At 45.9% G+C, this 11,468-nt stretch overlaps 6 protein-coding genes across 7 annotated transcripts; 3 read left to right on the forward strand and 3 right to left on the reverse strand.

Moving 5' to 3' along the window:
* Positions 1-26: 26 nt before the first annotated feature.
* On the forward strand, positions 27-1,759 carry Obp84a (Odorant-binding protein 84a). 2 transcript variants are annotated; one of them, XM_089461762.1, is made up of 4 exons: positions 27-267; positions 1,271-1,332; positions 1,393-1,519; positions 1,581-1,759. In XM_089461762.1, the coding sequence occupies exons 1-4, from the start codon at positions 96-98 to the stop codon at positions 1,673-1,675; spliced, it is 456 nt and encodes a 151-aa protein (XP_089317888.1). In that variant the 5' UTR covers positions 27-95; the 3' UTR covers positions 1,676-1,759. The 2 variants fall into 2 exon arrangements, with proteins under 2 accessions (XP_089317888.1, XP_017874573.2); XM_018019084.2 differs by lacking the exon at positions 27-267 and adding an exon at positions 942-1,211.
* On the reverse strand, positions 1,668-2,761 carry Dtwd2 (DTW domain containing 2). The gene is made up of 2 exons (XM_018019082.2): positions 2,538-2,761; positions 1,668-2,483 (listed from the first exon to the last, which is right to left on the reverse strand). Exons 1-2 carry the CDS (start codon positions 2,624-2,626, stop codon positions 1,772-1,774), a joined length of 801 nt encoding a protein of 266 aa, XP_017874571.1. The 5' UTR covers positions 2,627-2,761; the 3' UTR covers positions 1,668-1,771.
* On the forward strand, positions 2,756-5,429 carry LOC108621648 (serine/threonine-protein kinase 16). Its single transcript, XM_018019081.2, has 4 exons — positions 2,756-2,968; positions 3,232-3,826; positions 3,889-4,023; positions 4,081-5,429. Exons 1-4 carry the CDS (start codon positions 2,859-2,861, stop codon positions 4,195-4,197), a joined length of 957 nt encoding a protein of 318 aa, XP_017874570.1. The 5' UTR covers positions 2,756-2,858; the 3' UTR covers positions 4,198-5,429.
* LOC108621650 (G patch domain-containing protein 11) lies at positions 4,235-5,270 on the reverse strand. Its single transcript, XM_018019083.2, has 2 exons — positions 5,135-5,270; positions 4,235-5,075 (listed from the first exon to the last, which is right to left on the reverse strand). Exons 1-2 carry the CDS (start codon positions 5,179-5,181, stop codon positions 4,328-4,330), a joined length of 795 nt encoding a protein of 264 aa, XP_017874572.1. The 5' UTR covers positions 5,182-5,270; the 3' UTR covers positions 4,235-4,327.
* Positions 5,314-8,248, forward strand: Noc3 (Nucleolar complex protein 3). The gene is made up of 4 exons (XM_018000861.2): positions 5,314-5,429; positions 5,490-7,117; positions 7,176-7,796; positions 7,860-8,248. The coding sequence occupies exons 1-4, from the start codon at positions 5,421-5,423 to the stop codon at positions 8,086-8,088; spliced, it is 2,487 nt and encodes an 828-aa protein (XP_017856350.1). The 5' UTR covers positions 5,314-5,420; the 3' UTR covers positions 8,089-8,248.
* A 3-nt stretch (positions 8,249-8,251) lies between these two features.
* On the reverse strand, positions 8,252-10,555 carry LOC108609355 (uncharacterized). The gene is made up of 3 exons (XM_018001133.2): positions 10,419-10,555; positions 9,638-9,684; positions 8,252-9,576 (listed from the first exon to the last, which is right to left on the reverse strand). The coding sequence occupies exons 1-3, from the start codon at positions 10,450-10,452 to the stop codon at positions 8,443-8,445; spliced, it is 1,215 nt and encodes a 404-aa protein (XP_017856622.1). The 5' UTR covers positions 10,453-10,555; the 3' UTR covers positions 8,252-8,442.
* Positions 10,556-11,468: the final 913 nt, after the last annotated feature.

Genomic DNA, 11,468 nt, shown 5'->3' on the forward strand with positions numbered 1-11,468 from the left:
TTTTTGTAATTTAATCGATCTATTGTCGGACTGATCTATAAAGGCCGAACCAATCTCCATGCTGTCAAACGGTTTTGCCCTGCTCAGCAGCAAAGATGTCGCGCTTCCATTTGCTTAAAGTCCTTTTTCTGTGCGGCTTGTGCTTAAGTGAGTTGCGCGCTGACGATCTCGAGATCGATCCAGATACTCCGGAGGTGCAAAGTCAGTTCCATGCGGCGTTTTTGGAGGCCAGAACAGCCTGTGCTGAGGAGTTCCTCCTGCCATATGGTAAGTTTACGAGAAGTAGTATGAGAAGATTTCAATGAACATGGGAATCCATATATTTATACAATACTCTGCCACGGCTAAGAAGAATATGATTTTTTACTTATTGTATCTCATGCGAGATGCTAAAGCAAAATAAATGTAAAATTTGTAGAGCTCTTACACTCTACAATAGAAGGCTTTTTTCTGACTGAACTTATACAAGCTACTTTAGAGTCATTCCCGATTATCCACGGTCTTAAACAATGCCTTGTAATAGAAGATTCATTTTCATTTCTATTTCTAGTTTTACACTAGTTTTTATAGTGTGAGATTGTCTGTAAAAGTAGATATTACGAATTACAATATAATACTTTTCGTTTACATATTCATACTTACGTTTATATATAAATATATATATATAATAACTATTATATTTATTTATTATATTTACGTTCCACAGTAAGTAGCATTTCCACTTTAATTTATAAATTGCCTACAAAATTTTAACTGAATATGTAAATAATTTGTTCATTCAAAGAGCTGTTTGTAATAGGTCATTCATTCATTTGTGTTGTGTGGAATTATCACGCCATTGTCGTAAAGATTATTAAGTTTTTAAAACGGTATATTGCGTGTAGAACAAACATGTTTATACAATTGTATCACCATATTTCATATAAAATGTGTTCCTGGACTCGTAGCTGCTCATTAAACTCAGTTTACCGTTGCGAAAATGTTTCCCATTTCTGTTGCTCTGTTGAGTACTCTGAGCCTCAGTGGTGGGCTAGTAAGTGCATTGAGTGATCGTGCCAAGGATAACGGAGATATATTTATAATAAACTATGACAGCTTCGATGGCGATGTGGACGACATATCGACCACCACCGAAGCACCTAGAGATCCCGACTATATTGACTTTGATGCGATTATGCATGGCTGTAATGCAAGTTTCATTACACCCATGTGTGAGTTCAGAAGTCCACAAGTAGGAGTATAATTACCTAACAAAATGTTCTCCTTTTAGCCAATATTCTGCAGTTCAATAATACGGGCAAACTAGCCGATGAGACAGATTTGACTAGCATGGTATGTGACTCACAATCCAAAATTAAAGAGCTAAATCTGATCATTTTTAATACTTTGCAGTGTTATTTCCGCTGTTTCTTCGAAAAGGCCGGTCTAGTGGAAAACTTCAAGCTAGTGCCGAACATAGTGCGCAAGTATATGTGGCCAGCGACGGGCGATTCCATCGAGTACTGCGAGTCGCAGGGCAGTAAGTAGAGCAATCGACTGCGCTGTAGAGGTTAACTAAAGTAAATTTAATACTACTGCAGTTAATGAACAGAATGCTTGCAAGAGGACCTACGCCATAGCGCAATGCGCTATGATGCGTGCTCTGACGGATGCCCGGAACAAGCCAATGGTTTGATTATCACATTATTCTGTTTAAAAATTACAAATAGTTTATAATGTGTACTTAATAAATATGCCACGGCCGTGCGCAGAACATTTACTACTCTACTTTTCATCTAGACTCCTGCGTATCCGCCGATTGTTCAAGGGGCGTGGCACTGCTGCAGACCGTGTTGCTATAGTTCAATAAGCGACTTAGTCTCTTGCCAATCGGCTTGGGGTATTGATTAGTTTTCATCAGGTATTCCTTAGACTGATGCTCGACGGCACCATTGTCCAGCTGGTATTTGCACAAAGCATGCAGTGGGCGAACCAACAGCTGACGCAGCTCTGGCTTCGATTCCAGCACCGCCAGACACTGCGCCGCTGTCTCCAGCGTGCTTAGACAGCCCTCAGTGGGCTGTGTACGTATAATGTAGTCACTCACACCCACCGCAATTAGTTTGACTTGTCGCAGTTGATGCAGCGCCGGACTACTAGCATAGATGGCCTTTGCTTGGGGCCAGGTGCCGTCAATTAGCACCAGGGTATAGGGACCCGCACTGCGATCAATTTCCTCCAATGGTACCGAATCTTTGCTGGGATACAGTAGAAGCGTCTGGGGCGAATCCAGAACCTGCTGCAGCTCAGGTGGGTGGCGAGCATTGGGGAATCGCTTGCCCTTGTAGACCACGCACTTGCCAGGCATCAGACCTAACTGCAGCATAAGAGCTGTACGCAGCGAACGTTTTTCCTCGGCAGGGTGTTGCAGAATCACAATTTGAGATGCCACCGCAACGGGCGGCTGAGGCAGTGAGGAGCACCAGCAAACAACAACGGGTCGTCTATGGAAGGCGTTGCTGCATTAAATTGGGCTTACTTTGGTGGCATTCACTTACTTGCACTTGTCGCATTTATGGCGTCGGTCAGGCGGATCGGCGCTAATACCAATAAGGTCCTTCCAAACTTCGTCCGTGGTAATCATCATTTATTAAAATGGAAGAATTGTTTAAAATTGCGTTAAAAAATATATAGTTGAATTGAAATGCTGAAATTGCATCAGGTGGCAACGCCGCGTCAGCATGTTCCATGTGTTGCGGTTAACAGCCCTGTTCTTGCTAAACAGCTGTGCTGCGCGACATTAATTAGTTGTTGTTTTTAGTTAGTTTGTTAGGGTCGACATTTGTGCGCTTTGTACATAATTAATTGGAGAAAGTAAAATGCAAAGCATTGGATGGACGTTAATTGTGAAACGTGGCTGCTTTTGCAGCAAAGAAAGGCTCAACATCAATGGCTCCCGCTATACCGTCCGAGAACGCCTGGCACAGGGGTAAATTCAACACCAAATATAAGAAATTCCCGTTACAAAAATGTTTCCAAAAGTTTCTGATGTATTGTATATACTCCTTCGTGCACATATTTACCATGCACCAGCTGCTCCACTGTGCTGCACTTGAGAAAACTCATATACAGCAGTAATTGCCATTAAATGATAGTTCCATTCCATTTGCCAGTTGCCCCCATATAGGGTACAATTAACATAGTTACACAGCTTTTACTATCTTATCTCAATTATTACACTATCTGCTGCAGGGGCTTTAGTTTAATTGACCTGGCGGAGAATGTGGCAACGCGGCGCTGCTATGCGATAAAGCGAGTCACTTGCCACAGCATCGAGGATCAGAATATTGCCCTGCGCGAAATCGAAAACTGTCGCAAAATTGACTCGGAACATGTCATTCAAGTCGTTGACTACGAGCTGGTCGGCCAGGCGGACATTGTGATAAACACAACGAGCACGTTGTTCATTGTACTGCCTTACTACAAGCATGGCTCGCTGTCGGATCACCTGCAGCTGCGCGCTCGCAAACAGGATCATATGCCCGAGGCGCAGATCCTGCAAATCTTTTTGGGCGTCTGTGAGGGTCTGCGTGCAATACATGAAACGAAGCCAGTGCCGATGGCTCATCGTGATCTGAAAACTGCCAATATATGTTTATCCGACTCATTCGAGCCCATCATTGTGGACCTCGGCTCGATGACGGAGGCGCGTCTGCAAATTTGCGGCCAATCGGATGCACAGCGGCTCCAAGACGAGGCTGAGGAGCGCAGCTCAATTGTCTATCGGGCGCCCGAGCTGTTTACTGTGAAAACATATTGCACCATTGACGAACGCACGGATATATGGGTAAGTAACATATATATAGTATAAGTCAACTTTAATAAATGCTTTAATTTTATTCCTCTCAGAGTCTCGGTTGTGTTCTGTATGCAATGTGCTACTTTAACAGTCCATTCGATCCCATCTATGAGCGTGGCGACAGCGTCGCCTTGGCCGTGCTCAGTGGCAATGTAAACATTCCTGAAGATTCCATTTACACAGAGGTAAGTCAATTAGCTTATGCCCAGACTTCAGTTAACTATATTCCCTAATTTCCATAGGATATGCATGAGCTAATAAAGTACATGCTGCGCATCGATCCCATGGAGCGACCGTTCATCTACAGCGTTATCGAGCAAACGCACGATCTTATACAGAAGTTGGAAGGACGCGTTTAGCGAATTCCGATTCAATCCTAGTACACCGCTATACATAATTGTTTTGGACTACGTTTTATTGTAATATATATAAATGTGTGCGTATTTTGTAAAAGTAACATTTAATGATATAATGAAAATAGATTTTAAGCTAATGCTCATCCCGTGTCTCACCCGGACAATTTCTGTCCAAATCCTCAATGCTCTCGTAATGCGTTCCACACCAATAACAGAATGTATAGGCCGTGCGCAAGTAGCTTGTGAGAAGCTCTAACTGCTCCGCCCCACTGTATAGCTCTTCTTTCTCTTCCTCTGACTCTGCTTGTTTTTCGACAGGCTCATCTCCTTCTGTCTCGATGCTTGGTTCTATGGGTTTTGGGGGCCAGAAAAAGTCCAGCTCTGGTTCTCTGACGCTTGCTGCTAAATCCAAGGACTCGCACGTTTGTTGGCAACGTCGTATATCGTAGTTGAGCTTCCGTTCTTCTGCTTTTTGTGTAGCTCGGCGTCGATATGCCTCAGTGCTGATTTCCTCAACAGATTGAATGCCTGCTTTTCGTAACCGCAGTTCCTGTCGCTTAGCTGCTAGCTCGGCTATTGCTGCCTCACGGCCCAGTCCTCCACGATCATTTTTGAAGCTTATCCCAATGGGCTCAATGCGTGCGTCTGCCTGTTTGCCTAATCCACTGCCTGCTTTGTAGCCCATTTTGGCCAGCAGCTGGAAGCCTTTGTTGTCCGCAGCAATGGGCTTGTTGAGCGACTCTTGAAGCCGAACATTATTCGCTGTCGAAGCATTTGCTGCCTCACGCTGCCGTTTACTGTTTTCCGCTTGCTCTGATTCCACTCGGATCAGTCGCTTTTTTGCTCGATTGTTCACCAAGCTGGGCCGCACATCTTGCAGGCTGTAAGAGCAATAGGACTTAAAAAGTGTGAATAACTGGGAGTCTGGTGTATTATTTACCCTGACAAGAACTTGTCGGACATGTAATCATCCTCTTCTTCAGACATCGAGATAATACCACTAACCAAATAGTGATAATACTTATAGCAAAACGTAAACAAACCAAAACATATGTATTTGACACTGAACTGTAATTGCAGCTGGCGGCGGTCGATACATAAGAAATATCGATAGTTTTTATTTTCGGTACGGCACTATCGACCAAGACTCAGCGCTATTAGCAAGTACCATGTGCTCGCGTTTATTTTATTAAATAGCAGCTTTTATTTGTTTAAAACTAAATAGAATGGGCACTGTAAGTATGATTGTTAGCACTCTAATACACACTCAAATTAAAAACTTTGAAAATTTGCAGAAAAAAGTAAAAATCAGTTCGGTGAAACGTGCCGCTCATTTGAAATCAAAAAAGGCACCGCTGAGCAAACAGCAACAACAAAAAATTAAACAGAAGCGAGAGCAACTGACATCAAAACGAGAAAATGGACAAAATATCTTTTCACAGAAAGCCCACAAGCGTGACAATCTAGCGCAGCGCAAGAAGCACAATAAGCAGCAATCACTGGGACTGCACAGAGAACTCAATGCAGATGATGATGATGATGATGACGTTGGCGGCGATCAACTGTTGGACAACGTTGCAGACATGTTGGACGGCGATGATCTTGCACTGCTGCAGGCAAACAAACGAAAGCGTAAGGCGAAGGCGGATCCTGTGGAAGAACAGCAGCAATCTGTGGGTCTGGAAATGGCCTACACAACGGCTAGCAAAAAGGAGCAAGCGGCACAAAAGATAAAAGTTAACTTGTTGCCCATTAAATCTCGCGACGGCGAAATTATAACGCGTACCACAGAAGTTGACTATGTGCCGAAGCCCAAACGGAAGGCAGTGGCCGAGGAGGAGCAGGAGGTAGATGCTGAAGAGGATGAGAATGAGGAAGACAGCGATGAGGTATTCGAGGACAGCGACGATGATATAGTTAACGATGAGGCACCCGTGCCCAAGCAAAAGCTCGTGTCCACCACAGATTTGTTAATTGCCCGACAGCAGGAAATCGAACGTCAGAAATATCGCATAGGTATCATCTGCTCTGGAATCCTGGAGAAGCCGGAAGATAAAATGCGCAATTTCAATGCGCTCTACGAGCTGATGAATGATGTGAACCCAGAAACTGGCATTCCCAATCTTTTCGCCGTGCGCAAACTGGCGATGATCTCCATTACTGAGATATTCAAAGATATTCTCCCAGAGTATCGAGTGGGCCAGATAGATACCAAGATGCAAACGGTGCGCAAAGCCACGCTAGAACGTGTTACCTTTGAAAATGCACTGCTGCAGCAATTCAAGAAGTTCCTGCAGAAACTGGAACACCTAACGGCTCAGGTCAATAAGCGGGGTGGCCAAAAGACGCCACAAGCCATCAAAATTGCCGCGGTGGCCGTGCAGTGCATGTGTGACCTGCTGTTATCCCATCCGTACTTCAACTACGTGCAAAACATAGCCCAACTCCTGGTCTATATGCTCAACTGCAACTATGGAACAATGCGCGTTGCCGTCAATCAATGCTTCCGCACGTTGTTCAGTAACGACAAAAAACTGGATATGACACTCTTTGTGGTTCGCCGCATCAATCATCTGATCAAGTCCAAGCAGAACAATGTGCATGTCGAGTGCATAACATGCATGATGGGCCTGAAGATCAAGCATGTCAATCTGGATGCAGAAAAGGAAAATGAGCTGAAGCAAAAGAAACTGGAATCCCATCGTCAGCGTTTGCTAAGCTTGTCAAAGAAGGAGCGGAAGCGTCGCAAGAAGCTCACCGAGGTCAACAAGGAGCTGGAGGAGACGCGCGCCGAAGAAAATAAACAGACGAAGCACCACAAACTAACGGAAATTATCAAAATGGTGTTCACCATATATTTCCGAGTGCTCAAGAACGATCCCACGTCGCGTGTGCTCAGTGCAATTCTAGAGGGCCTGGCGGAGTGAGTACTGAAATGAATATTACCAAAAATATTCGCTAATTTATATCACATCTTACAGATTCGCGCATGTCATAAACCTGGAATTCTTTGCCGATCTCATAGATGTGCTCAACCGCATACTTGAGGAGCAGGACTTGGGCTACCGCGAGCAGCTGCATTGCATCCAAACCATCTTCGTTATACTGTCCGGTCAAGGTGAAGTCCTGAACATAGATCCCATTCGCTTTTACCAGCACTTCTATCGCAACATGCTGGTCGTGCATGCGGGCAAGAATCATGAAGATTTCGCCATTATCCTTCGCACCCTGGATGAGGTGCTCGTCAAACGGCGGCGCAACATGAGCCAGCAGCGTCTGATGGCCTTTGTCAAGCGACTGCTCACGGGCAGTCTGCATCTGTTGCACAACGGGACTTTGGCTACTCTGGGCACCATTAAGCAGACATTCCAGCTGACCTCGGTACTGGATGCCCTGCTCGATACAGATACCACAATTGGCTCGGGTCGTTATGATCCCGAATTGGAGGATCCGGAGTACTGCAATGCAGCGAGCACCTGTCTCTACGAACTCACGCTACTTGCTCGGCATTATCATCCCACAGTGAGACGCATGGCTTCGCATATAGCCAATGGTGTGCCAGCATCTGGCGAAGGTGCTCTGCCCACAGACATTGGAAAACTGTGAGTTATATCTTAGCTGTAATATCGAAACTAGAAACTTACAAATCTATTTATCACCTCCAGCAATGCCCATGAACTCTTTGCTCAATACGACAGCACGCAAATGGCTTTCAATCCCACTATACCGCTGCCAAAGCAGGGCGAGCCCAAGCTGAAACGGGGCAGGCATATGTATTTACGTTCGGACTTCAAGCAACATTATGGAAAGATACTTAAGGATGCGAGGACGAAACGAATCAAGTCTAAAGAGGTGCTGCAAATGGATTTCCTCAGTGAACTCACTAAGCATTGAGCAGTGACAAAGGATCGAAGGGAAACCCCGTTTTAATCTTCATAAACATTTTCTTATAGAAACCTCTACACTAACTACAGCTATGCAGAATTCTGTTATTACTAAAATGGACCTTTTCAAGCTCTACTATTGTAAATAAATATAATTTATATATACAAAATGATTTGAGAGTAATGCCATTTATATAGTAAAAATCGGAATACAAAAGAATTTAGTTTTAAATACATAGGTTGTGTAAGGAGCTCCTAAGTGTGTGTGTGTGTGTGTATGTTATTGCTAATTAAGCTAAGCCTAGGGTCTAAGATCGGGTCTATTGCCATTTTACCGGGTACAGATGCTAAGATTCGTTTACGCTTATACTTGGTTGCGTTGCTGGCGTTGACCCGCGCCGGCTGGCGGCAGATACTCCCGATTGCCAACTGCCACCACTGGCTGGGCAAAGCTGCCGACAGCATTATCGGGCAGCAAGCCCGCAGCTGTGGCTGCCAGTCCGGCAGCGGCAGTTGCCGGAGCTAGGCGATTGGCACCCGTAGCAGCGGCTGTGCCGGAGACACTAGCAGGACGTATAATGGCGCCGGCACCATACAGAGACTGCGACTGCGACTGGGCCGGCGTGGGTGAGGGGGTTGCATAGGCGCCACGCTGTGCATTATAGCCTGGGACCTGGGATGCACTGGTAGTGCGCAGACCACCGCCTGGCGCGGATGATGGAGCAACTCCACCATAGGCCGTATTCACCGGCTGAGAGCCACTTCGGTAGACATTGGCATTCAGATTGACATTGCTGGAACTGGAGCTGGCACCACTGTAGTCGTAGATGTAGGCATTGTTGGCATACAGGCTGGGCGCCGAGACGCAGTCGTATTGATTCCACCAGACGCAGACTAGCGTCTCCTGGCTAAACACTGTTCCGTTGGGGCACAGGAAGGAGAAGGTGCGATTGAGTGCGCAAATGTGGAAGACCTGGCATTGAGCCTCGATGTCCGCATAGTAACCAGGCAGTGGCTGCTGGGCGCAGTCGAAGTTGGTGCGCGGCACTTGGGCATACACGGGATAGTCTACGCCAGCCACACCAGGTATGGCCGAGTAGTCGCCGTCGGCACCGTCGGAGTAATCGTCTCCAGCAGACGCACGTTGTCCCGACGAGCCAACAGCAGTGTTGCTGTACTGCGTCTGTGGGCCGTACGGACCTCCGCGCGCTGTAGTGGATACACCCTGCAGACCAGAGCCAGTGGGACGTCTGGGCAGGTTGACGGTGCTGCTCACAGCAGCTGCAGGTGCCCCAAATGCAGTCGTTGCTTGTCCACTGGGTGTATAGCCCACAGCTGGAGATGGAAACAGTCCGGCCCCATATGCGGTGGCCGGTGCAGGCGTCAAGGGAACCGCTGTGCCCGTGGGATAGGCGCCAGGCTGTAAGCGAGCCGCAACAGCTCCGCCGCCCGCTGTGGTGGCCAGCTCCGGACGCACATAGTTATAGCCACTCTGAGCCTGATCCAAGAAAACACAAAATTCTTAAAAGAATTCAACTGAGATCCTGGAGCCAACTCACCTGCACCTGCAACTGTGCTCCACTTCCGCTCCAAAGCAGCAGGAAAACTGAAAGAAGTGAATGCAAAAACATTAAAGCTTTCTAAACGCGCTCAGTCTGGCAGAGATTTGACTATTCGCTCCGAGTTTCTAACCAACCGACGCAACAAATGGAAATGAACTGAGGCGCGCTGCTTCGGCATCGGACGGCCCACGTCCGATTTAGGGCCAAGAACGTTGCCAGATGCGAAGCGATGCTTGGTGCTGATAGCGAACGCGGACGGTTCTACATCTTCTACGATCTTTATTTATCAGTTTCCTACTCAGGTGTCTGCCACAGTGGGGCAAAGTGTTTGATATTCAGAGGAAAATGTGGAAAACTGAATGAATTTCAAATTGATTTCAATTAGATTATGCTAAATATTTGTTATGAATTGGGAATTGAATGACCAAATGGAATTAGACTGAGGCACGATTTGATGTTCGATTTTCGCCTTTTCGTTCTACTGTACTACTCAACGCACCGCCTCATCAATGGGCTGGCAAGTATTGCGATTGCTATTCGCTTATGGCCAAAAACAAGACGCATGCCTCGTAAATATGCAAGGCAGCAAAAAGTTAGACAGACAGACGCCCCACAACAACAGCAGCCGCAGCTCCAAAGGAAGTGCTAATAACGACGAGGCGGGTCGGTCACTCTTGAGTTACGCGCTGCCAGCTGCCAGTTGCGCATGCCCCATGCTCCATACTCCATGCTCCATGCCAAGCCGACCCTGAGCCGCAGTTGTGTTTGGTTAACTCACCTGCCAAGACGGCGGCGTAACGTTCTACCAGCATGACGAAAATGAGCTCCCAGCTGCTGCGTGTCTATCGAATCCTTAAGGCTCTTGCCTGCAAGCGCCTCCACTCGTCAGAACAAACTGCAAGCCACAGCCGTCGAGCAGCAGGCATTTATAGTGGATGAATATTCTGAGCCGGGCTGCATCTTTGTGCAATTTATGTTTATGTGGATCGCCAGTTCGTCTGGTTGACAGTTCGTCAGCGCGGATTCGTGCCTGCGCTTTAGCAGATTTATGACACTGAATTAGCCATTGTTGCTCCGTCTATCAGATGTGTCTGCTAGCTCGTACGTATACGTAACGTAGCGAAGTTGTTACGTATACGTAATTAAATTAAATATGTATTGCATTTCAAGTGCAATCCAATTGAAATCAGCTGCCGCTGCGCCCTTGAGCCATTGACAATAACATTCGAATCAGTTGATTTCTCTCCCTCTCTCTCTCTCTCAAACTCAAAATGACAAAAATATTTAAATTTCTGCCTGATTACATGAGCGCTTTATGGGTTTTTGTTCTATTTGACCTTTCCCGCTTGGCCAGCAGCCGCTCGGCTAGAACTGCAGACTTGAATTCGTGTGAGGCATTGCGATTATCCAAGTTGAGTTATTTGATGGGCAGCCAATGATTATTGATTTATTGCCGCTGCTTGATTTAGTATCGCTTGCGGGCTAATCTTCTTATGAGCCTCAATAATGCGTACACATCTTGTGTGTTGTAGGCCGCTCTCCATGAAGAGTGGCTCTTCAATTGGGATACATTATGTGATCTGTCCATCAGCTTCTCTAATTTATTCCTTTATATGCTATATTACTTTGATTACTTTGATGTTAAATTCAATTGGTAGCCAAATCAGTCAAATCAATGGAAACCAAATACGAAGCAAGAAACGTAAATGATTATAAATCGCACAAGCATAAATAATAATAGTAGATAACTTATTGGAACTTCTTCATTACTCTTTACTCGAATCATATTTGGCTGCATCTATTGGTATTTTTGAAAAATTTAATATTT

The sequence above is a fragment of the Drosophila arizonae genome, chromosome 2, assembly GCF_054131065.1.
Source record: "Drosophila arizonae isolate 15081-1271.41 chromosome 2, UAZ_ARI_1.0, whole genome shotgun sequence".
NCBI classification, from domain to species: Eukaryota; Metazoa; Arthropoda; class Insecta; order Diptera; family Drosophilidae; genus Drosophila; species Drosophila arizonae.